This window comes from Corylus avellana, chromosome 2 (genome assembly GCF_965113065.1).
Source record: "Corylus avellana chromosome 2, dhCorAvel1.hap1.2, whole genome shotgun sequence".
NCBI lineage: Eukaryota > Viridiplantae > Streptophyta > Magnoliopsida > Fagales > Betulaceae > Corylus > Corylus avellana.
This window is the reverse complement of record NC_142491.1, coordinates 44,064,565-44,090,701: the sequence shown is the minus strand read 5'-3', so window position 1 is coordinate 44,090,701 and position 26,137 is coordinate 44,064,565. Positions and strand designations below refer to the sequence as shown.

At 31.1% G+C, this 26,137-nt stretch overlaps 3 protein-coding genes and 1 pseudogene across 3 annotated transcripts; 3 read left to right on the top strand and 1 right to left on the bottom strand.

Annotated features, from left to right (window-relative positions):
• Positions 1-8,616: 8,616 nt before the first annotated feature.
• On the bottom strand, positions 8,617-10,511 carry MYB9 (myb domain protein 9). The gene is made up of 4 exons (XM_059591508.2): positions 10,494-10,511; positions 10,084-10,351; positions 9,216-9,950; positions 8,617-8,775 (listed from the first exon to the last, which is right to left on the bottom strand). Exons 2-4 carry the CDS (start codon positions 10,347-10,349, stop codon positions 8,742-8,744), a joined length of 1,035 nt encoding a protein of 344 aa, XP_059447491.2. The 5' UTR covers positions 10,350-10,351; positions 10,494-10,511; the 3' UTR covers positions 8,617-8,741.
• Positions 10,512-19,588: 9,077 nt separating this feature from the next.
• Positions 19,589-20,720, top strand: LOC132162302 (norbelladine synthase). Its single transcript, XM_059572554.1, has 2 exons — positions 19,589-19,809; positions 20,104-20,720. Exons 1-2 carry the CDS (start codon positions 19,626-19,628, stop codon positions 20,427-20,429), a joined length of 510 nt encoding a protein of 169 aa, XP_059428537.1. The 5' UTR covers positions 19,589-19,625; the 3' UTR covers positions 20,430-20,720.
• Positions 20,721-22,686: 1,966 nt separating this feature from the next.
• Positions 22,687-23,979, top strand: LOC132168214 (norbelladine synthase). The gene is made up of 2 exons (XM_059579337.2): positions 22,687-22,877; positions 23,632-23,979. Exons 1-2 carry the CDS (start codon positions 22,691-22,693, stop codon positions 23,916-23,918), a joined length of 474 nt encoding a protein of 157 aa, XP_059435320.2. The 5' UTR covers positions 22,687-22,690; the 3' UTR covers positions 23,919-23,979.
• Positions 23,980-24,303: 324 nt separating this feature from the next.
• LOC148587775 (norbelladine synthase-like) lies at positions 24,304-25,550 on the top strand (annotated as a pseudogene).
• Positions 25,551-26,137: the final 587 nt, after the last annotated feature.

The window sequence follows — 26,137 nt, the reverse complement described above, 5'->3', positions numbered from 1 at the left end:
TTAACTTATTATTTTAAAAAGTGAACGGTTCTTTTTTTTTTTTTCTCTCTCTATCTCTCTTTTTTTCCTCTCTCTCTCTCTCTCTCTCTCACTCTTTTATTTTTTATTTTTATTTTTTTTTATTTTTTCTCTCCAAGCAGTCTCATTCCACATCTCTCTCTTGAACCGGTTCATATCTCTCTCTCTCTCTCTCTCTCCTTTTTTTCCTCTCTCTCCACGTCTCTTTCTCTTTTTTTTTCTCTCCAAGTCTTTCACTCTCATTCAACATCTCTCTCTCTCTTAATTTCAAAAAAAAAAAAGGACATCTTTCTACCTCCACTCTCCAACATTAATATCTCTCCTCTTTTTTCTCTCCATCTCTATCTTTCTCTTTCTCCACTCTCCAACATTAACAAAAACATAATCTATTGGCCTAAAAATTCAAATTGGAGGTAATTATTCTTCTTAACCTTTTTTTTTTTTTTTTTTTTTTTTTTTTTTTCAGACCAATAATGTTTTAACATATTCTAATTTATATAAATTAAACTAAAATTAAAGGTCTTATGTTTTAATTCATTTGAATGTTTATAGATTTGTTTTTTTTTTTTTGTGTAATTTACTCGGATTTTCAAGCATATTTTTAAGGTTTTTTTTTTTTTTTTTTTCTACTTTTAAAAGCAATATTATTTTGCCTTTTATTTTTAATATTCATAATTATATAGGTTTTATTTGTATTGAAATAAGATAGATGATTTATTTGATTGCATTAAATCTTGATTGAAAGATTTTATTTTATTTTGTATTCATAAATTTTTTCTCTCTCAAATATTGAGAATTATGTGAATTTTATTTGTATTTAAATATAACCTTTAGCATGTCTTTTTATTGAAAGAGTGATAATTGATTTTTTAACATGATTATTTTAGCCTGTAATTAATAATAAAAAAAAATGAAGATGCGTTTAAATTTTAAAATCAAAGATAATAAAGAACCCTGCGCATAACGCGAGTTATATGCTAGGGCATATATGTATAAATAGATACATAGATACTTCTTCTTCACTTTTGTAGAGGTAACCAAAAAGAATTTTCCTTCCAAAATGCTTCTTCTTCATTTTTGTAGAACACTTATCATATCATTTTTGGATTTATCTTTGTGTATCTATGTATAAATTCTTCACGAGTGTAAATTAATTATTTTTATGTTTGTTTCTCTAGAAAGTTTCATTGTATTGAAATATAATAGGTATCACACTAATAAGATTTTATGTTTTAATTCATTTGAATATTTTATTAGATTTTTTTTTTCTTCGTTTTGTGATTTACTCAAATTTTCTAGCATTTTTTGGAAGTATTGAAAGAAATTTATTTGATTGCATTAAATATTGAGTGAAATGTGTGTTTTATTTTGTATTAAAAAGAAGAGAGACGATTTTGTTTATTTTACTCTGTATTTTTTCTGAAATCATTAGAACTTTATGGATTTTATTTGTATTACAATATAATAAATATCACATCAACAATATCAGAGTTTCCTACTAACTTTCTATTAATATTTTGATCATCAGAATTCAAGTGTCCTTTTTGCTATTTTTATTTTTTATTTTATACTTTTCATTAAGTAAATGTTTGGTATATTTCAAAAATAAAAATAAAAAAAATACATGTTTAGTACAGTAATTTACTGGTGTATAACCTTTAGTATGCATTTTTACACATATATTTTAACTTATAATAAAAAGTAAGATGAGATGCGTTTAAGTTTTGAAATTAAATTATAATGAAGAATCCCGTGCATAGCGCAGGTTACATGCTAGTATTATATTACATATGACATTGTTATATATATATATATATATATATAGAGAGAGAGAGAGAGAGAGAGAGATAGCGGTTAGCAATTTAAAAAAACTAATCATAATCACTTAGGCAGTTAATAATTTTTTTAACCGCTTTTAAAAGCAATTAACAGTTAGTGTGGTTGGCAGACGATTACTAACCACCCGTCTTTTCACTCCTAATGATAAAGCTACAAATGGCATGCAAGGGCTTGGCAGGGTGACTCACGTTTTTTGATATTAAAATCCCAGTCACATTTTTTGAATTATATAAAGAGAAGCGCATTACATACCAATGGCCCTTTAAGGCTCGACTGTTAAAAGAAAATTTAAGGAAGCTTAAAAAATGCATATATAGTTAAGCCCATGCCAGGCCCAAGATCAATACCAGGTTGCATCCCCTTGTCCTCCACAGGCGATCTCTGCTCTGACTTAGGATTTCAAACGCTCCCTTAAATATCTTTCATGCACCATCATGCATAAAGAGACTTTCTTATTTATTTTTTACTAACTCTACCCTTTCTCGGTTAGGGTTTACTAACTTGGACGTCAGAATGCTTTCGATTTTAGGACTTTCGAGTCTTTTGACAACAGTCTACTCCTTTTGCAGGCGGAACCTTCTTGGAAAGAGATCAAGTCGTTGTAAAATGTTCCTTGCATCTAACATATATGAATTGGGTTCCAACTTGTTTGAAAGGAATAATAAGTGTCACTAGATTTATAAGCTTATTGACAAGAGTTGGAGAGCCTTAGTGGACTTTAGGGTGTGTTTGGCAAAGGAGTGGATCGGACCAGACCCAAAGACCCAAAAAATTCCTCTCAAAATCAATCTCAATATTCTTACTTTTTACATCACATCAATTACTTTTTATTAATATTCAAATAAAAAAATAACTACAAAACAAATTTTTTCACTTTTTTATACAAAACATTCTTACCTTTTTTTTTTTTTTTTTTTTTTTTTTTTTCATATCAATCAAATCTGTTACAGTCCGATCAATTTCATTTTTCAAGCCTTTTGCTAAACACACCCTAATAGACCACATATAATCACAGGAGCAAAAATAGAATCTTGGGGGCTCGAGACCGACATCAGTCTCGTGAAGTAAAAGTCCAATCAAATGGATGTGAAGGCCCAACTCTTGCTGCGGACTCCTCCGGGTTTGAGGGAAAATCCTCAAAATGAAAAAAGTACTTTGCAATTTATTTACCCAAAATGGAAGATGTTCTAAAGGAAACAAAGATATATATATATATATATATATATATATATATAGATTACTCAACGGCATTAGGTTTCATTTATAATAAGAATCTTTTAAAGTTGTTAAGAAATTCTATTTTAAAAGTTTTTAAGAGTAATTATATTCATCATCACTCTATTATTGTGGCACAGTCTAATAAAAAAAAAACCGATGCACCAAATGTTATGGTATCACACCACGTTAGCTTTGGGCAAATGAGAAGAGGATAATAAGGTGATTTATAGCATTATTCAATTTTAAAATCTCAAATTAAATGGTTGGTTTTGAATTTATTATCTCAGTACTTATCATTTATGATAAATGTAGTAAATTTCTAAGACTACAAGTATTGTGCACAATGATGATCGAAAGGCAATTAGTATGCCTATTTTTGGCATATAAAATGAATTTCAAGTAAAATGAAAATGATAATGATTTTTTTTTTTTTTTTCTAATTGAATAAGGGAAAAAAGGCTACAGGGAAGGATCTTTACCACTCTTGATCCGAATGGAAGAAAGAATGGGAGACCCTGTGGGAATGCTTCCAAAAACAAGATTGGAAGCGGCCCATTTAGCTAAATCACGTGCACGGTAATTGGCACATCTAGACACTTTCAAAGCAAACCAACTTTGAAAGGATGATAAATTCAGCCTAATATCAGAAACAATAGAAGCAAAGTTCCAAGACTCAAAAAGTGAATGATTGTTAATAGCCAAGGTAACCAAAAGAGCGTCCCCCTTAAGATGGAATCTGTCACAACCTGAAAAAATGGCCAATCTAGTAGCAAGAAGGGCTGCAGTAGCTTCACCTTGTAAGACATCCAAATTAGAAAGCTTCTTAGAAGCTGCAAAGACAATATTACCAGAGGCATTAGGTTCACCAAGTGCTTAAAACCTGACTTTCAAGTTTCTAAGGAGTAGTAAAATCAACCGGAGACCATACTTTATGAAGCGGAGGTCACTAATTCAAATCTCTCCTAAAAAAGAAAAAAAAAAAAAAAAAAAAAAAAAACTCACTTTCAAGTGCAACTTGCATCTACTAATGTAATTGTGTAATTAAGCAAAATAGTGAATGCTTTTCTGAGGTCAATTAACTTAACGGTAGAAGATAAGATAGTTATTGTCACGAATGGCCGAAAGCATACAGTAGAAGGTAGGGCATAGGAGCATAGCCCTTGGTAAATGTTTTAAGAGATTCTTCCCTACTTTACTTGAAATAAATATGAGTTATTTTAGGGTCAGAATTTAATATTGTTGTATTTAATAATATAAATAATGGCACATTATTAAAATTTTTTAAATGATATATCAACATATTTATTACTTGAATTAGGATTTCCTCTATTTCATTTGAATTAAATAATATCTCGTTAATTATATTAGATAGATATTTTTGTCTCCTCAAAAAATAGAAAGACGAGTATATCCTTATCATGCGAGATTCACAACAATCAACTATTAATTTAGACAGTTAATATAAGAGAGTCTATATGAGATTTACTTGGAGTAATTCTAAGTAGCCTACTTGTATCCTACTAAAAATGATATGACTATTAAAATCACCATTGAACTTTTGATTGATCATTATTGAATTTTGATCAAATAATGATTTTAATAACACATCATTTTTAATATGATACAAATAGGCCATCTATAATTACTCAACTTACTTGCCCAAATAAGTAGTCACAGTCCAAAATTTCTTATATAATTTTTTTCATACTAACTGTCCAAATTCTAACTATCTGAATAACTAATGGTTGAAAACCCTTATCCATTTTACATTTCACATTTCACGGGGTGTGCCATCACCCAGTCATTTTCGACTTTTCACCTTGCCACCTTCCAGAAAAGTGACCCGGCGGCTCGAATACTTATGTTTGTTGTTAACTGTCAAGTGGCAATATGCTTAAATGCATCTCAATTCGTAGGTAAACAGTCCACATTTTAATGTCACTTCAACAACTAATTAATTAATGCATCCAATCCATGAGGTTCACCAAGTAGGGTGTAGCTTAGGCAGATTTTATAATGAAAATAAAAAGGTAAAATCAGTAATAGTACGTTACAATGATTTATATAATAAACTCTTTCCAGTACAAAAATTTGATGAGAACTCATTCTAGTAAACAATAAAAGCAAATCTATATTATATAGGCCTCTACTCACGTGGGTGACACATGTTGTTGTATTATTAGATTTAACATGATTAACGGATTCCGTAAAGATCTTGGATGAAAGTTGAGAGTATGAATTTATTCCCTTTCATTGCCTATGATATTGTGAGTTTTCAATAAACTTGTATATCACATGAACTTATTGCAAATCAGAACAAACTGATTTTATATTTTTCTCTATTACATACATTATTGAATTTTCGCCGTTCTCAAATTATTGAAACATGGCAAGCTAGTTGGGTATTGGGTACGGTTCATTATTCGTGATCATTGACAAAGACAAAGTGAGAGTAATATCGCAATGTCCTATGTGTTAACAATTGTGTGGTACTCAGAATGACTATTCCATCAATGAAGCAAAATAAGTCTTTCTATGGACTTTAATATCATTAATTAGCATGTACTTGTTTTTCATTATCGTTTGTCTTCAAAGAAAATGCATTTTCCTCTTAAATTTGTGTTTGGTAGGCTATATATCCTGCATTATAAATCTTATACAGTAAACGGAGAATTTGGAATTGTTGGTCTTAATTACATTACTTTTGGGAGTTATAGGGAATATGATCAGTTCACATATCTCACTCTCCCTCATATTGTAATTTGTAAAGCTAGCGTTTAACTTTTTTTTTTTTTTTTTTTTTTTTTTTTTTTTGACATGTCCGCACAAGCTAGCGTTTAACTGCTTCTTAATTACTTAGACCAATTTCTTAGAGAACATTTATTTTACATTCCTTAACTTAAGGACATATGCATGTAACACTCCCAACATGTTAAGGATAAAGATTTCTTGTAATTTGTTATCCAAATTGTTATGAGAGACTTATATAGTCATATGGGACCTAAATACTTAGGTAGGTAGGTGGTCGACAATCTAAAATTTATTTAGACAGATATGTTCCAGCCCAATATATATTGGTGATAGTAGGAGTATTTTCGCCAATCGAACAAAAAAAAAAAATCAGTTAAGTTGGTTAGTTAACCGACTTCATATATCGATAGAAATAAATTTTGACTATTTCGGTTAAGTCGGTAAACTCTGACATGCCAGTTAAATGTCGGTCGGTTAAGTTGGTTAGTCGTGGACCTTTTATATTGGGATAAGCCTATTTTTATGAGCCAAAATTGATTGTTTTTTTTGGTCCAAATGGTTGTTTTTCGGGCTAAACAAGTGTTTATTAGACATGTTTTTGGGCTAAACAAGTAATGCAAAAAACTATTAAGTGCCAAAAATGCTTAAGTTGATTCGGTTCAATTAACCGTCGAAATAAATATTCTACCACCTACTGAACCGAACCGACATGGAAACAGTTTTTTCATCACGACTACCGACCGACGAAAGTAGGTAAGCGGTCGGTAGGGATTCAGTGGCTATCAGTAGGCGGCAATCGGATATTTTTCCTACCCCTAACTGTGGAAGTCTTCTGAGTATCATATTTCTGTAAGTTAGACTATGATGTATTACTGACAATTCATATCATCATGTGTAAGAAATCTCCTCAAGATTAATCTCAGGCTTTGCTCTAAAGAATATTTGATAATTAGATTTACAAAATGAAGAAAATAACCTGGAATTCTTTAAACTTTGCATTCCCCATATAGTATTTTCAGGAAGTGTTCTTTTATGGTTCAAACCTAATTGTTTTTATGCTAATTCAGCTTATTATACATTTATTGACTGCAATATTAGGTCGAAATGGGCAGCAAAGTGTTGCACCTAATTAAGGTTTTTGTTGTTTTTAGCAACATTTTTCACATGTGGGTTTACCGATTCGATAGAAAATGTTTTTTAAAAAATAGACAAAAAATATGTAAGAAAATGACATTAAACACAATTGCATCACACAAACATATATATATATATATATATATATATATATATATATATATGCCATGCCATGCCATGACATGAAATCTTACTTCTAGATTAAAGAGTATTTGGCAAAAGGTAGGTGGGTTAGTTGTTATTTAAAGGTCAAAATGGATACCTACTTATATAATGAAGTCCCTTGTCGGACGAGGTTAGCTTGTAACTCGGGATTTCTCATAGGCTTATCTTTCTTAAAACCCAAAATATTTTAGAAGTGCATGCCTCCTCTAAGTTCTATCTCAAGACGTCATACTTTCTTAATTTTCTGGAAAAACAGAAGCCAAATTTATTTTTAACAATATATATATATATATATATATATATATATATATATAATTTTGCTACTTTTGTTTGTTAGAATATAAATTAATTAAATGATTAAATTCATTATTTCTTATTAGCTTAAACTTTTTAAGATAAATAATGATTTAACATCATATTAAAGCAAAGATCTTGAATTGAACATTGTCTCCATTATTTATCTTTCTTTCAATCAAATAGTTTATGTGCTAGGACGCGCTCACTTATCTTTTTGGCCAAACAATTACTAAGAGAAACGTTATACATACTTTCAACTTTCAAGTCTTACTCTTGGACGTGGCAATTAGATTTCACTGCCATGCATGTTTGTGAGTGAGTATTTGAGAGTGAACACTTGAAAGTATGTGCAGCACTGCTTCAATCACTAATTCAAATCATGCGAGCTAGCTGCTCTTTTCTAGAATTCTAACTATATGATTATTTTCTACAAAGAGAGATGGAGGGGGAAGGGATTGTTAGGTTTGTGAATGGCTTGCTTGAAATTGTGCATCAATGGCTTAAGTCATATGGAAATAATTCTCACCTACTAGCCGAATAGGTAACAAAAAGTCTAGGCTTTTCACCAAAGGACAATACAATGATCAATTAGTTAAAGAATAATCATATTTTAATTTCACTTTTTGTTATATTATAATCCATTTATATGTGTGGCTACTTTCTAAGATCCTCTGTAGAGAGAGACAAAAAGCCAAGGAACAATAGAAAGAAAAAAGGGGTTCTATGCATTTTTGTCTTAGGCTGGTCTTTTTCACATATTTATTAGTTTCGTGTCCCAAACTCTAGCTCTACAACTAACTTTTTTTATATTCACCTTCTGTTGGATTATATTCAGCCATCTCTCTCTCTCTTTTTCTCTCCCTCTCATTGAAGATGAGAATCTACAAGTGTTTATGGAAAAATGCCAGATTTCACGTGATCCAGATGTTTAGATTTTCAAACATTCAAGCGGTCCCATGGAGGCTCACAAATAGATGTCAACCGTTCATCATGATGACTGCATGCATGTGTTGAACCATCTGTGGCCAAACGATGCAAACTGAACAAACGAAAAGGGGGGGAAAAAAGTAATATAAAGATCATCACTGCAGAGTTGATATTGTTGCAACACATATATACATACTCATGTCTAAGAAAATTAAGGCTTACATGAATGATGTACGGGGCCCTTCATACAATGGGAGACCATATATAATTTGTAAAAATCTAGGAAATCCAGCTCTCATATATGTAATGAACATGTATTTAGTTTACAAAATGAATCTAAATCTTGTAATATAAAGGGAAATTAAGCTTCACACAATGATGTACGCGTTCTTCTATGAGTTTTGCCATGGCTGCAAAGCTGCTTGTCTGCATGAGTATAAAAGTTCATAAATAAGAAAGTTGATTAAACAAGAAAAAGGAAAAAGAAAAACAAAGAAAGAAAGAAGAGAATGCCAAAGTATTTTTAATCACCATTTATTCTAAAAATTTAGATTTGATGATACAAAGTATTAAGGAAGTCATTTAAATTCAACTATTTCTATGAGAGTAGATATTTTGAGCTCAAATCTTGAATCTCACAATTATCTCCATTTAAATTAAAACATCCCTATCAACTTATCATCTTGGAATAAGTTTTAATTCAACAAAGAAAGATGACTAAACAATTACCATTTTGGGAGAAAGCTTCTATATATAAAGAGAAGTAAAAACTAAGTTGATAAACATGTCTACCAGAAATATTAATTGAAGCGTAACATGCAAAATATAATTAAGCATTTAATAATTAATTAAAGAGAAAAACTTACTCTAGAAAATCGTTCCAATAAGAGTCACTTGCTTCATCGTCCATAATATCTCCCAAAGGTTCAAAGGTGGTTGAAGTGGATGAAGGATTAGATAAATCATTGATCAAGTTAATCTTGTTTTCAATTTGGCTGACAATGGAACACTCAGACGAGGTGGAAACCAACTTGGGAAGTGCATCATTTGAAGGTGGAACATTAGAATACGAGGTACCAAGTTGGTCATAATCACAAATTTTCAAGCCATTTGCAATATTATCACTGGCTTGTGGCAGCTGAGGAGCTTCAAAGTTTGGAAGATTTGACTGCATTTGAGTAGGGATTTGTGAAGGAAAACCAACTGATGAGCCGCCATTGAAAAGTCCTTCAAGATAATTGTCAGGAATATTTGACGACGACGACGACCCAAAATGATTGAATAATATTGCTTCAATATTTGAGGTGGTAGGAGTAGTGGTGCTTAGGACTTGGATTATATTATGGAGCACCTGGATCTTTGCAAGGTGTGCGGCATCTGATTGTAGCCTGAAAACATTTTCCCAAGGATTTGTCAAATTGGAAAAATTGGCAGCCGCAAGCAATTGTGGGAGATTGGAAAGAATATTGAGGTCTGTTCTTGGCCTGTGGGTGACTGGATCTATCCCCATTTGGAGAAGCTTTTTCTTCAAATGGGTGTTCCAAAAGTTCTTAATTTCGTTGTCCGTACGTCCAGGAAGATGGCTAGCTATGGCCGACCACCTAGAATTAAAAAACCATATATCAAGCAATATTAATTTTGGTCACCTGTCGTTCAAAAATGTTTAGTAGTCTAAGTATGTTTGGAAATTAAATCATGTGAATAATTTAATGAGAAGGATTAAATATTAATTACTTATTTCCAAGAACTGCATGTAGGTTGATGATGGATTGTTCTTCTTCGTCAGAAAACTTTCCCCTTTTGATATCAGGCCTGAGATAATTAGTCCACCTAAGCCTGCAACTCTTTCCACATCTGTTCAATCCTGCAAGCTTTGGAAGTGCTCTCCAACTCCCATGGCCATGTTTCTGAATGTAATCGACCAGCTTTTGATCCTCCTCTGTTGTCCATGGCCCCTTCTTTAAACCATTTTCATCGCAGCATGGAGATCTCCCCATCATTTCTGCAGAAAAAAAAAAAAAAAAAAAAAAAAAAACAAATTCATGAGGATGAAGAATTAATTTTCTCCTTTAATTGCTTGTATATATTGGAGTTACCAATTAAACAAAAGAACAAAAGACCAAAAGAGCAAAAGAAATTAAAACCTTGGATTATTTTTTTTAGTGATTAGTTTTGGAAAGTGTAGGAGAAGAAGTGCTAGACTGCTAGTTATATATAGTGTGTGGACGTTTGCAAAAAACATTAGTTTTTTTTTCTATTCGCAAAAAACATTAGTTTATTATCATTGAGTAAGGTACAAGCCTTCTTCGATCTCCAAGAGACGATAGTATGACATGTAATTTATATCATAAATTGAAAGTTCCGAGTTTGTCCTTATTTTTCATGGTCATGGCCTAGGAAAACAACTATATATATATGGGATTGGCGTCTGCAAGTTAATTTGCTTTTACCTATATAGTAGTATATTCATATCTTGACACGACCTGAATTTGACATGCAAGAACTAACAATGTTTGACGTCATTAATACTCGCAAACCCGACGTATGTAATCTCAATATGTAAATAGCGAATTAGGGTTGAGAGGTTTGAGATGTTTAATTAAATATATCGGATTAAATTTAATTTATATAGTTTTATATACTCATACTTCAAAATGACTCCAATTCGACACATAAACTCAAATTGCTACCCTACCGACAAGCCTTAAATTTACTCTAAATCTTTGATGACATGCAACTAGTCAACTCAAGCCTCGTCCTATTTACATGCATATCATTCAAGGCTATTTAAACATATATAGGCGTACTCTTCAATGATCTCTACTGATGCTTCCGTTTTTTGAAATTAAAAAAAAGTCAATAGAAGTGTAAACTTTTTTCTCTCGTAAATAAGTCATAACTAAATCTTTTTATGATAGAATTCTCAGTTTTTTTTCTTCTCCGCCTTTTTGTCCCTATTATTAGTGGGAAAGACCCGGTTCCTTTATTAGCCAAGTTAGGGCTCTTCTTTAGGTATTGTACTCACCAAAAAAAAAAACATATATTGGCGTAGCATAACTAAGAGGTAGATTGGTAATGGTGCGTAGTACGTACGTACCCAAATTTCAACCTAAAAAATTGACCTTGACTTGTTCAACAAGGGAAACGATGGGTTGTATATACGTGGCCTTTGGTCTTTGCCACCTTCTGTACAATTCACGCCAAGAACCTAGATGGAACACGTCAGCAACGAACTCACACCAATACAGAGGGCAGTTTTACACGTGGCAAGCTATTAGAGGGTCAAAAAGCTGAATTTTCCTTGGAGCACAATGACAAGAAACCTAGACCTAGCCTAGCTTCATAAATTAATGTCGGCTATAAGCAAATCGCACACGCAAAAGTAAAACTATTCAGTCTTTGTGTGACCCACCACACCATGCCGACGTACGTCTAATTAACGAGTCTTCTAAGTAAGGTATCCGAGTCATTATCATGTATGCTGCTTCTATATGTATTATGTACCTCTATACTCTTGTAATTAACTAGATTTCTTTGTTTATTTATTTATAAATAAATAAGAATTTATTGAGAAAATTCAACAAAAACAAAAGGATATCAAAAAGCATCAATAAAAATAGAATTGAACAAAAATTGATTACAATTTAAAAAAAATATAAATGACAAAATAAATAAACAATTAAATAAAATTTAATTATCATTTAAGGCATGTCAATGTTACTTGTAATTTATTTTTTCATGTATAGTGTTAATTTATTTTCATATTTTGCATGATATCGATCGTTACATAATTTTTTCATTACTACTAAAATTTTTAAATATATTATTCTCAATATACGTAATCAAACAATCATTGTAGTTAATTTTGACTTCTGCTAATTAAGTATTTGAGGATTGTCCTTTTTCTGTTGTCTTAGATATATATTTCTCTATCTAGTTTGACTATAACAATAATTTTATGGATTAAGTGTTCATTTGAGTCTTGTAATTATATATTGGAGGGCTTTAATTTTTTTTTTCTATTGTTTTATTAAATTTATTTCTGCTTGTCAGTCTTGAATAGATATTGGTTGTTTTTTCCTTTACATGCAATCTGTCTATTATTTCCAAAAGATTAAATAAATTTCAAGAAGTACGTAGCTGGTTCTTGTTTTATGGTAGCTTTTAGTTTTAATAAATATTCTCTTTTTAATTCCAGGTATCAATTTTGTCAACTAAATCCATTTTTATATTTTCTTATTTTGTCAAAACATTTATGGACTTCTTACACGTACTTTCTATCTCGTTAATTTTTTTTTTTTTTTTTTAAAAAAAAAAATCATATTTCAGGATCACCATTATCTAGCTATTACATTTTCTGAACTGGTATAATAAGGTCATATCTTCGTGTAATGGCAATACTATTTCGTTACAATTAAGAATCACCATCACTTTCATCTGAATAAATAAACATTTAATTTGTAAAAGTTAGTTTTTATTTCTTCACCAATATCAAACTCATTTATCCTTTTTTTTTTTAAACCAAATATATATATATAAAAAAAAATTGACTAAATTTGTTGAGTTAATCACTAACAATATTAATCTTCACATAAAAGTTTCACTAGATTATAATCTTTTTCTTATATATATATATATATATATATATATATATATATATATTTATTTATTTATTATTATCCAGTCATGTATTATATATGAAAGCATGCATGCTTATGATATCAATCACGGAAATCTTGAAGTCTCAGTTTTCCTTAATTAATTTCTTGGGAAGTCAATTCCATAGATGTTGATGATACTTGATTATTTTAGAGATTTTGTTTTTTGTATTCTTTTTCACTTGTGCCTATATATACAAGTTACATATATTAATCTTGGCACATATTTATGAAGTTTTATAGATATATGTTTTGTGATATACATATTTCTGTTATAAAATACTTCATTTCTATTGTGAATTGTGTTTATCATATTTTTAGTATATACAAAAAGCATAGCATATAAAGAGAACGAACAAAAAAAAAAAAAAAAAAAAGTTTATCATTCCATTTTAGTAGCCCCTACTCCCAGAGAACAATTCCTAGTTCCGCCACAACAGATAAGGCAAGCAAAACTAAGATATTACATCAAAAAAAATTTTCAAGACATAGCTAGAGAGTGATTCAAAGAAGAATCACGAACACCCTCAAATATTGTAGGTTCATTTTTGTTTTATGATGTTAATTTAACACCACCAACAAGGATAAGGGTAAGGGTGGCCGCATCGACCCGGATAAGGTTCAACCAAGACATGGTGGTCAAGCACAACCACCCCTCGATCTCTTCCATTGAAAGTAGTCACACAATGACTCATTTTCCTCTTCTTCTTTTTCAAGAATCAACTATTTAGATTGGTTCTCAAAGAGTAATGCTATAAGTCTTTTTAAAATCCTCCTAGAGTTATTCTAAATGTGATGTAACTTTTAAAATCATCAATAGATCAAGAGTCAATAAATTACATCTCAAATTCAACGGTAATTTTAAAAGGCACATCACATTTGTAATGACTCTACGAAGACTTATAGCATTACTCGTTCTCAAAAACCATCTAAAAACTGCTTAGCCACTTTACAAATTTGATGAGAAGTTGAAATACCTTAAATTCTTCAAACAAGTTGTAATTAGGTACGTAGCTTCTCTGTTTGTTAAAAAAAAAAACTGAAAAATCTCTGAAAAAAGTCCGCTATCAAACGTACAGGACCTAAATCCCTTAATTAAGATCGGAACAAATATATATATATATATATATATATATATATATATATATATATTCAAAGTTCTCCTATTGAAAACCACTATCGAGCTCGATCCATGCTCCATTAGCCTTTTATTCAACCTCATTAGGTTGCTTTATTGATGATGCTTGCGTATGTAATGACATAAATGACCAAAATTTGAGTGCACAAAACAAATACTATAAGACAAAACATCATCTTAACAGTCATTGGTATACCTGAAAAATTGGAACCACTTTATATATATATATATATATATATATATATATATATATATATATATATATATATTAAGACTTGATTCATGAAATAAAGCAATCTCAACTACTGTTCATCTCCCTCTCACCAAACAAATCTTATAATAATTGCAATACCCATTTATACAATTCATTTGAATTATGTATTTTATTTATTTTTTTAACAAAAAAATATATGACCACAAAGGTTTTAGACTTTTAGTACTGCATGTTGAACCAAATATAAATGATATTCATGCATGCATGCATGCATAATAAAGCTGGCTATCATTAATTTTAATAATTAGTCATTTTTAAACATTTTTCCTCTCATCTTTCATCACCTTGATTTTATAATCGACAAATCATAATTAATTTTATTTATTAGTTGCAATTTGTAATGGGTGCCTATATATCTAACAAGTAACAAGATGTTTGGAGAATAATAATAATAATAATAATAAACTATATATCGATAAATATTAAAGAATAGAATCACATGGAAAATGATTTGGATAAATAGAATAAGGAAATGATTAATGTGGGTAAGCAGCCAAATGGTTTAAAACAAAAGTCTACGAAACAGGAATTGACACTAGAAGGTGGGAGACCACACTCAAGTCATAGGAAAGACAGTCAATGAGAATCTCTTCTAGGTCGTCATCGTATCACGATTGTCTTCCCATTTCGTGTCTAAATAATTTTCACCGGCCTTCTGATTATATCACGATTTTCATTCATGCCAATACTATTTTCAAATAATTAATATGTAGTACTACTAGATATTATATATATTTTTTTATTTATATTAATTGTTTAACAATAATATTGCTAATGTTGTGACATTCTAAAATATTAATTATTATTTTTATTTAACAATAATTAATTTTTAAAAAAAAAATCTTACTCACAAGGGGGTTGTGAACATTTATATATAATATCATTGATTTGCAGTATCACTGCACGCGGGCCTTATCTAAGGTAAGGTAGCTTCATTGAGCTGAGATTTGCTTTACTCAACTTAGATTTGTTTATTAATTATGATAATAAATATAAAGAAGCTATAATATATAGAATCGAGTTTCAAGGTATTAATAAGCGAGTTGGCTTATTATTGTTATCTCCTACAAGAATAAATTAATGACTTTCCCTTTTGCTCAGAAAAAATGAAAAAATAAATAAATAAATAAAATTTAGTCCCTAAATTTTTCATGCAATTTCAATTTATGTCATAAGTTTTCAATTTTGACAATAATTAGATCCCTAGATTCATATGGTTCCAAATAGGCATCCTTTATCTTAATTACAGCCCAAATAATTAACAACATGCTACGTTAGACAAATTAATTAATTAATGTCACATGACTCTCGTTTGACAATTCATGCGCCAACTATACATGTCACGGGACACAATTACTTTAAATTATAATTATACTATAAATAAAAAATTAAAACAATTAAAATTATTTTTTAAAAGAAAAAAGAGGCAGTCGCCTACATTGTCACATGACATGTAAAGTTGGCACACCATGTCTCAAAGCAATGCTAGCTACATGTATGGCATTAATTGATTATCAGTTGGTAATTAAGTTGATTAAGAGACCAATTTAATTTAATTTAATTTTTTTTTTTTTAAAAAAAAAAAAAAAAAAAACCTAAAGATTTAATTGTCAACTTAAAAACTTAAGAATTTAACTGAGACTGTATGAAAATTTAAGGATTAACTTAATTAATTAATTAATTATTAATTTTTTTTTAAAAAAAAAAAGAAAAGAAAAAAGAAAAAGAAGCAAGTGGGAGGGGAGCAGCTATTTGTAGTGGTCCGAAGGCTACCAAGTAATCTCCCAGGCAGCCACAAGATCTGTGTTGCTTTACAGCCGACGATGACATCATTGCTGGTTCACTAGTCAATATGGGGGTTAGGATATAGATCGAGCTCCCTTGGGTTTTCCTTCTAATATTCTTACCTCATTATCCATATTCACAAGTTTCCTTCATTCTTTTATATTAATAATATAAATAATATATCTCTTAACAAACCCTAGATTTTAAATTATCTGCCATTCAACTTTTCTTATTAAACATGATTGGTTTCCTTGTATGGGACTGGTAAACACCTTTTGGGTTTCCCCACTTCAAAGTTTTTGCCTTAAATAGATTATTTTATTTTTTATAGCGAATTTTAAAATGGGGTTAATGGGTTATAATTAATTAGTTAATTAATTATTAGAAGATTTTTAAATGATTATATTTAACCTCTTCAACAGTTTTGTCTAAGAGATTAGTTTTGAAATAGGATTTTTTTAAGCAGAGCTGCTACAAGAGTAGGTAAGTAAAAATAATTTAAGTTACACTGAAAAGACATTAATTACCAACGAAGAAGATTAGTTCAATGGTCGTTCAAAATCAGTTGTGATTGCTAGAAGATTTGTCAAAAAGTTACTTGGAAGCTATATACTCAAGAAGAATATATATATATATATATAATTTTTTTTTAAAAGAAAGCTAATAGAGAAGATACAATTAATGGTTAGAATTGTGGTGGCTGCTATAGTGGTGTTCTATGGTGGAGAGAAATGCTACATTGTTTTAGAGGGGAAGCAAAGATATTGGTTTTATTCTTTCGTAGATTTTGTTTTGAGTTAGATTCGAAGTCTAACTCTTTTAAGAATACTCGTGATTCTAGTGTTAATTGCTTTCTAATCAGGGCTTGAAGTTTTTCTAATGTAATCTCTTAGTTTTGTTTGTTCTTTTTAACTTCTTTATAGGCGTTTGTCTCTCTAGGTCCCCTTTAGCTTTTAGGCCATTTTTGTTTTTGAGGAGTTGCTTGTGGTTCTTTTATATTCTTGTTGAATTTTTTCAATAAATTCTTTCTTAAAAAAAAAAAAAAAAAGTAACCCCATCAAGTTGTTTTACTTGTTCTAAAGTTCTTGGTTCCTATTGATGTTTGGTTGAAACTGAGTCAGGTTTTGGCTCAGTCGAATTTGAAAGAGTGTCTATGGTTCTCATCATTTAGGCTCCTCCCGTACAACTCCTAGTGAGTAGAGATTCTATATATTATGGTCACATCTAAGTAGAATAGTCACAATTAATCTTTTCCGCCTATCTTTTTTATTAGAAAAAAAAAAAAAAAAAAAATTGTTGACACATTAACATGCCATAAGATCACCGATACATTTATAGAAAAAATAATGCATTGGGAATAGTAGGACTATGCAATGATAAGGGAAAATTGTTCCGTAACGCAAAGACCTAATTTAAAAGGCCTTTTTTTTTTTTTTTGGAGGAAGGGGCCATTGCTTAGGTGATCAGGATTATTAGATATGCTTCTTTTGTGGTATATTGGGTAAAATGCTGTATCTATCTATGAGTTAAACAGTAATAGTTTGATGTCAATGAAATCCCTTGTTTTAATCCAAATTGTTAATTAGCCTATGATAGTGAATCTGTCGATAAGATTGGACCTAAATTATAAACATGTTATGTATCCCGTACATTCGACCAGGTGTGTAAGAACATTTCCAGCAGATTGTGTAGAAGTTATCTAAAGCCAACATTTTGTTACAGTTGTTGCCTACCTTTGAACAAGCACTAGAAAATGTTGGCTTTAGGCTGAAAACACTATTGGTTTGTACTTTTGCAAGATTTTATTCTTTTGGGTTTGTTATTGGAGAGTTCCCATTTTTTGGTGTTTTAATCATGCAGTATTACATATAAGACCCTTGGGTATTGGGCTGAACAATGGTCAGCCCAAATTTGAGACTGGCCCAAAATGTATGTTAGTGTGAAAGAATCCTCTAGCAGAATTTTGATGTATAATGAGTACTGCTTAATTAGATTGGAATCTAGATACATATAAAGTCAAACAACTAGGATAGTGTTGCTTGTTACAAAAGTCAAAATCCATACAAATGTCATTATGGTTGATTAAATGCGATAGAGAGCACCCATTGAAATTGAGGTGCACATTTCTACTTTTCCAAAAGTTGGCCTCCTTTTTTGAGAATATCCAAAGCACCAAGATGAGAGTTGTTTTCCTTTCCAATTAGAAACATTTTCATATGTAACCAAATTCATCCAAGCAAGGTAAACCTCTTAATTATATATTGAAACGTGGCAATTTGAGTTAAGATATCTCTCTTTATCCAATTGCCCATTTGTAAGATTGAGATTTTCTGATATTAGACTATTCGAGAGACACAAAAATTCAAACAACCTAAAAAAGGAGAGTTGCTAGGCTCACCTACCTTGAATAGTCTAAAATGCAGGACTCACATGCTTGGGACAGATGAACCCTGCAACTCTCCTCAAGCTAGGTGCCATGTTAAGCCCACCTGCATAGCCCCCAAAAAATTGAGGTTTGATAGGGTACATTAGCACCTTTGACAAGCAGCCACAGGCAAAATTTTGCAGCCCATGCCCTAAGAGAGAAGCCCACATGCTAGAGTTCCACACTTTCAAATGACTGAAGTGCAGCCCATTTGAATTATGGCATCCACAACTTAATTGCTTCGATCATATTACTGTTTTATTGCAATTTGCAAAGTTGGAAATATATGTTTTTTTTTTTTTTTTTTTTAATTATAGTATGACTATGGTCTCTTTCCTTGTTAATAAATAGTATACTCGTTGTTTATAACTTTAGTTTCCAACATAGGGCAAATATTTATCCAATACTATCACTATACCAAAAGCAAAGGCTTTCTTGAAGCTAACAATTTAGAAGTAAAAACAAAAAATCAGAAAAATGAATTTTTTTTGTTTTCTAAAATTTTTTATCATAACTATTTTTATTATTTTTGTATAAAAATGGAACATTGCATCTCCAATAGTAGTTTGGAAGGCATTGCACAAATTGAAAGTTCGATAAACAATGCAAATTATGTATCTATAATTTGAAAACGTAATTTCTTTTCTTTTTTTACGTTTTTAAATCGTTATTTTTTAAAACGCACTCTTAAGCGAAATACATTTTTTTGTTTGAAAACATAATTTGACTACAAAATCGTAAACTCTTGAAAAGAAAAAGAAAAATTACATTTACAAATGAACTAAAGCCACATCCTTCATACTTCAGGCAACAAATTTTTTTTTTTTTTTTTTAAAGATACATTGCCACGTGCCATATGCACTGTTCATGTCAATGGATAAGGATCAATTCTGGCCATAGAATTATTGATTTGATATTTCTAAAGATTATAAAGTCATCACCCAAATGCCCGGACAAAATTATCATAATTAAAGCTCAAAAGAAAAACAGCAGAGAATGCACGGCCAAATTTCACAAGATACACAAGTTGGGGTGCCTGCTAGCTTGGTGTGGGATGTCTACGGTGGCCTTGAGGTCGGGAAGCTCGTCGACGAGCTACTGCCCGATGTGATTGGCCGGGTGGAAGTTGTTGAAGGTGATGGCGGTGTTGGAACAATCATCAAGCTTACCTTTCCACCAGGTATATATATATATATATATGCTTGTAAAAGTAGTATTTCAATTCAAAGTTATGAGCATATATATACGTTGGTTCTTAGATAGAAATATATGTAGCAAAATTGAATTGAAATGCAAGTTTGGACGTTCTCTCTCAGACTTTTGTCAAACACAAGTTCAGGAGACCTGGTCAATGGTTCTTCTGTTCTTGTTTCCACGCATTCATAGATCATTTGAAATATTATTGGAAAATTGTGCATTATTAATGCGTGAAGGATAAAGGGTCAACAATGTTATATCTCTTTTGTGTGGCTAGGAACTCCTGGAGCAAGCTATTTGAAGGAAAGATTTACAGTAATTGATGATAACAGGCGTATAAAGGAAACAGAGGTTTTTGAAGGAGGATATAAAGACATGGGGTTTCATCTTTACCGGATTCGCCTTGAGATCATTGAGAACGGCACTGAATCAAGTGTTGTCAGATCAACCATAGAGTATGAAGTAGATGACAACTTTGCTGAGAATGCTTCTCTTGTCTCCACTAAGTCACTTGAAACTATTGCAGAAGTTGTTGGGAGGTATTTAACTGAGAAGAAAGCCACTGCTCAATCAGAATCAAGAAGCCATGAACACCATGCTTAGCCATCTAAGAACAGATTAAGAAATAAACAATTGGGCTTATTTCTACAGATCTATGAGTAAGATGAATGGTACATCGATCTGTGTAATAGCTTGCTAAAGCAGGGAATTCTTCTACATGATATAGTAGCCACCACATGCACCTCTCAGTGGCCAGTGTTAGAATATTTTATATTCTATAAACTAAGCTTTCTTTCTAGGATTTATTCTCATTAGAGAGAGATCATTGTAATATAGTTGACATATACTTCAATACAATATGTAGACCAAAGGCTTCATCAGTCTCTTTCTCTACTTGCACTCTCTTTTTCTTTCATATATACTATTTCCCATAATATATTTCTACAGTCAGTCAGGACCAATGTGTATGTGCTTCCCCATTGTAAATTAGAGCTTTACTGCATCTGCATGCAGTCAATATGAGGCATATTGAGCACAGCACTAGTTTCTGATGAATGATTTCTAAGCTTTGTTGCAAAACTTGTAAATCCATTGAATTCACAGACATTTTCAGCTACTAAAACCAAGTCTACCATGGTGATGCTTCATTTTGCTACACCGTATCATTTTTGTGTTTGAGCATTATTTTCTAAAGAATTAAATAAAATCATATGATATTCTTCTGCACTTCTAGATCCCAAAGCAATATTCATCATGATGATCAGAACTAAGCATGATTGCCTCGTAGCAATGTTCAGACAACATTGAATTCATGATCAGAGCTAGCTGGTGACCTTTCCAAACAAGGGACATTGTTATAATACTCTCTCTAATTTCTCTCCAATAACGTGGCAGGAACTTTTGAAATATGATTAATAGAAAGGAGAGATTTGGCCTCAAAGCCAGCTTAATTCAAGTAACCAGCTTGGAGCAAGGTAGTAGCTCAAGAAGCACTCCTAGCAGCGAGAGAATATTTCTTGGTTTTTTTCTTCTTCTAAATGAAAATTTTAATAACAGAGCTGAAACATTACAGTGAAGAACCTTTACAATCAGAATAGAAAGATTCATCATACAAGGATAGCCAAACCAACTAAAGGCCTACCCTTAAACATAAGATTTTTTCCTTTTCTTTTCTGGGCAAATACAAACAACTTGAGGGGAGGAGGGTTCAAACAGGCTTAAGGAAACTAATTGGAGAAATCACCTGATCAGAGGAGTACTTATTCCAAATTAACCATTTAATTTATATTTTAATAGTTTGTATATGTAACTAGCCACCTAAAAGCAGAAAGAGACTTTGTTAGAAAATCCAAAATGATCGCCCCCACCCGTCTAACTAGCCTAAAAGCAGACAGAGACTTCAGAATTTTTTATTTTGTATTTTTTTTAAAAAAAAAATCACATAAAAGAAAAGTTGGGCCAAAGTTGTGCCTTTATCATTTCTCTAATTTTTAAATTATTCTTATTCATGAACAGTACATCTAAAATAATACCGATTATGCCTTTGTTACAATTAGGAAAGAGGAACAAAGAACAAATATATATATTATTCAAACATCCTGATTTGGTAATCGAGTAATGTTAGGTACCATCTTTTTATCTTCTAGCTTAAAATCTTCCTAAAGCTAATGTGATTTTTAAAATTACCATTTGATCAAAATTCAAGTATGATTTATTTAAAATTTAATGGTGATTTTAAAAGTCACATCAACTTTAAAAGAAGTTTAAAAAAATAAAAAGATGATACCTAACATTACTCTTAATAATCAGGTTCCTAGATTTTTGAGTTGGTCTCAATATCATGTTCTTATGTGTATTTCCGACTCACAAAGCTTCTGCATTGGCTAGTCAAAGTCATGTATGGTTTTCATTTTTTTACAATTATCCCACAAGTCTGAACTCCTCGATCGATTCAATAATTTAACATTTATTTAATCATCTTATTGGATTTTGAATTTAGTGATGATTAATTTTATTGTCGTCAGAAAGCATATTACATTTGGAAGTTTGTGTAGCTTTTCTCGGCATGATGTATGTGCATACGTTTTACTAGCCTTTAAGATAATGATACTTATAATTTATCATTTTATACAATTAGTTTAATAAATCTAAAGCACTATAGGGTTTAGATAATCAGTACCAACTCTTACGCAATTAGCTAGACAGAACCTTGAAGTGTTTATGGCATATTCCAAATATTATAGCAGAAAAGATGACGACTTTTGCCATGAATTATTAGCATGTAGACCTACTCTTTGAGAATATTAGAATATATATATATAGAAGGCTAAGGCCCCAAACATTCCCTAAGAGAAGGAATTAAGATGGTTGGGCAAGTCTCAAACGAGGTGGAGGTAAACGTGGCCGCCAGTGAAGCGTGGGAGATCTACGGGACACTTCGGTTGGCAAAGGTTGTTGAAGAAGCTCTTTCAGGTCTCAACCAGAAAGTTGAGGTCATAGAAGGTGATGGAGGGGTTGGGACTGTTCTCAAGCTAACATTTGGGACTGCAGGTATCACAAAGCAATAAAAGCTTGTGAATGTTTTTACTTTTTTTTTTTTTTTTTTTTTTGAGTTTCAACAGCTATTTGTAGGGGGAATAAAATGTTATAGTAGCTAGTGTTGCCTTTACCTGCATAATACTAGCGATGTAGACCAGTTTGCTAATAATTCCACGGAGAAGTTTGAGAGGAATAGTTTGATCGATCAAAAAGGAAGGTTCAATCGATCTAAAGGATAAGATGTTACACGATACTAATTCTTGAGAGCTTCAATGACTAGTTTGATCGATCGAGAGCTTCGATCTCTAGTTCGATCAATCAAAGTAATGAGGTCTACTTAGTACTAATTTTTTAGAGCTTTGATTGATAATTCGATCTTCAATACTAATTCCCTAGGGCTTCAACTGAGAATGCGGTTTCTTTTCATTGATTGATATTGCGATTCGAGTAGTTTTGTACATTTTTTGTTCTAGAGATGCGACCTTTCTATTTAAGCTCAATAAGGATAGCCTAATCGACCAAACTTTATGTCAAATTAACTAGAAATCGCTCTCGGGAATTAGTATATATTGTGTAGCATCTCATCCTTTCAATCCATCAAACTCTCCCTTTCAAACTTCTTAGCGAAACTATTATTTAAACTAATATCGTACTAGTATTACGTGTTAGGTATATTATTGAGTGATCACAATGAGAAGAATTCAAGAGTTTTTGAAGTGTTCATTTTTCCTTTTTTTTTTTTCTTTTTTTTTTTTCATTGAATTAGGTGCACCTTTTGCAAGCTTAAAAGAGAAGTTCACAAAGGTTGACCATGAGAAACGCTTGAAAGAAGTACAAGTGATTGAAGGTGGGTATCTTGATATAGGGTTTACTCTTTATCGTGTTCGCTTCGAAATCATTGAGAAGGGAGATGATTCATGCATTATCAAATCAACAATTGAGTTCAATGTCAAGGAGGAGGCAGCTGCTAATGCCTCGTATGTCACTATTGAGCCATTGGCAAAAGTTGCAGAATTTGCCAAAACTCATCTCATAAAAAACAAAGCTGCTTAAGGTGTGCACCGCTAGAAATAGCATTTATGTATCTTCGGAAATAAAATAGCAAGCTTGTTGTTCATTATATTTGGTTTTTGTAGTAAGTCATTAAAATATTGAAAAAAAACTGATAAAAAACCTTTGTAATAAATAGGTTCGAGTTTCGTATATGTAAGAAGTTGCAAAAGTGTGGCACATATGCCATATGTATTAATGTGGTTTAATAAAATGTTTGGTCCAAAACTCCAAGGCAAATAAGTGAACCCTGCAATGTAGCCAAAGTTTTTTTTTTTTTTTTTTTACTCACGAAAAAAAAGAAGAAGAAGGTTCATTTAAGACTAACTTACTAAGTTGATATATATATAAGGCTAATGCCCCAAACGTTCCCTATAAGAGAAGAAAGATGTTTGGAAAAGTCTCAAAAGAGGTGGAGGTGAATGTGGGAGCTCCACGGCACACTTCGGTTAGTAAAACTTGTTCAAGCGCTTCAGGCCTCGACAAGAAAATTGGGGCCATCGATAGAAATAGAAGGTGGTGGAGGGGTTGGGACTATTCTCAAGCTAATATTTGTGCCAGGATTTTTTTTTTTTTTTTTTTTTTCTAATTTTTAATTTTTTACATTTGTTCCTTTTTTGAGTTTCTGCTAGTATTTGTAAGAAAAAAAAAAAAAAAAAAAAAAAAAGGAAAAAAAAGGTTGTAGTAGTTTTGCCAGTTTGCCAATAATTCCATGAAAAAGTTTGAGAGGAAGATCAGTTTGATCGATCAAAAGGCAAGATTCAATCAATCCAAAGGATGAGATGTTGTAACACTATTATTAATTCTAGAGAGTTATTTTTTTTTTGGAAACAAATTCTAGAGAGTTATTTATAATGAGTTATGTTTAAATTAACTAGCTAGAAATTAATATAAATTTAATCATTTAATTAATACTTTAACACTCTCTCTTCTTCTATTTTTCTCAAATACCTTTTGTACTTTAAAAATTTGAGACTGTCTCTTCTTAATACAGGAAATTTGAGTGTATTTAAGTTTGTGCAAAACGCAACTAAACAACAGAGAATTTCTGGGTTCCATTGTATCCTAGAGAAATATTTGTTGTAACCCTTTACATACAATTTCCGATAGGGGCAAATAATTTCTTAAAGAAAGCAACATTGTAGCGCACCTTAGGAACAATTTCGATTTTCTACTTTTATTATTTTTCTAACAACGTGTAGGACGAAAAATGACGTGAATTATTTTGTGTTAGGTTTTATTGAGTGATCGCAATTAGAAGAATTCAAGAGTTTTTAAAGTTTCAATTTGAACTGTACATTTTCTTCATTCAATTCAACCCTTTTTTTCCCATTGAATTAGGTACGTACACCAGGTTTTAGTGTCTTAAAATAGAAGTTTACAAAGGTTGATCATGAGAAACACTTGAAAGAATCAGAGGCAATTGAAGGAGGATATTTTGATATGGGGTTTACTCTCTATCGTGTTCGCTTTGAAATCATTGAGCATGGTGATAATTCATGCATTATCAAATCAACAATTGAGTATGATATCAAGGAAGAGGCAATTGCTAATGGCTCGTGTGTCACTATCGAGCCATTGACAAAAGTTGCCGAACTCGCCAAAGCTTTTCTCACTAAAAACAAAGCTGCTTAAGGCCGGCCCAACCCTTAGGCGGGTTAGGCCGCCGCCTAGGGCCCCCAATTTAATAAGGCCTCCAATTAAAAAAAATTCAATAAAAAAATTTTAAGCTGTCCACATTCTTTACTTAAGGCCCCCCCTAGTCATGGTAAATAAATAATTTAAGAAAGACCTCCTAATCATGGTAAATAAATAATAATTTAAGCTGTCCAATTAATTAATGAATCCTAATAAAATAATTTCTATAAAAACAAAAAAAAACAAAATTAAATACATATTTACCATCAATATATACACTTTAATTAGGCCCCCTACTTAATTTAAAAAAATGTATTAATATCATGTGATTATCCAACATTCCGAAATAAATAAGACTTAAAAAATCGATAACAATAATTAAGGGAATCAAATCATAATCAAATATTCAACCCTAATTATGTTACACATGTCCAACCGAAAAATAAAAAAAAAATAAAAAAATAATAATCTAGAAGATTGTGTTAAATGTTTAAAATCAAATGGGAAAAACAAATAAATAAATAGTAAAAGATGAAAAATTTCTAAAATGCTTTAATATCACATGATTCTTTTCTAAATGCATG

Bases quoted from the DNA above. Each gene is read 5' to 3' on its own strand.
- LOC132162302 (XM_059572554.1), top strand. From the start codon at position 19,626: ATGCACGGCCAAATTTCACAAGATACACAAGTTGGGGTGCCTGCTAGC. The intron at 19,810-20,103 runs GTATATATATAT...TTGTGTGGCTAG, and splicing joins CAAGCTTACCTTTCCACCAG to GAACTCCTGGAGCAAGCTAT.
- MYB9 (XM_059591508.2), bottom strand. From the start codon at position 10,349: ATGATGGGGAGATCTCCATGCTGCGATGAAAATGGTTTAAAGAAGGGG. The intron at 9,951-10,083 runs GTAATTAATATT...TTTTAATTCTAG, and splicing joins CATGCAGTTCTTGGAAATAA to GTGGTCGGCCATAGCTAGCC. The intron at 8,776-9,215 runs GTAAGTTTTTCT...ATACTCATGCAG, and splicing joins TATTGGAACGATTTTCTAGA to ACAAGCAGCTTTGCAGCCAT.
- LOC132168214 (XM_059579337.2), top strand. From the start codon at position 22,691: ATGGTTGGGCAAGTCTCAAACGAGGTGGAGGTAAACGTGGCCGCCAGT. The intron at 22,878-23,631 runs GTATCACAAAGC...TCATTGAATTAG, and splicing joins GCTAACATTTGGGACTGCAG to GTGCACCTTTTGCAAGCTTA.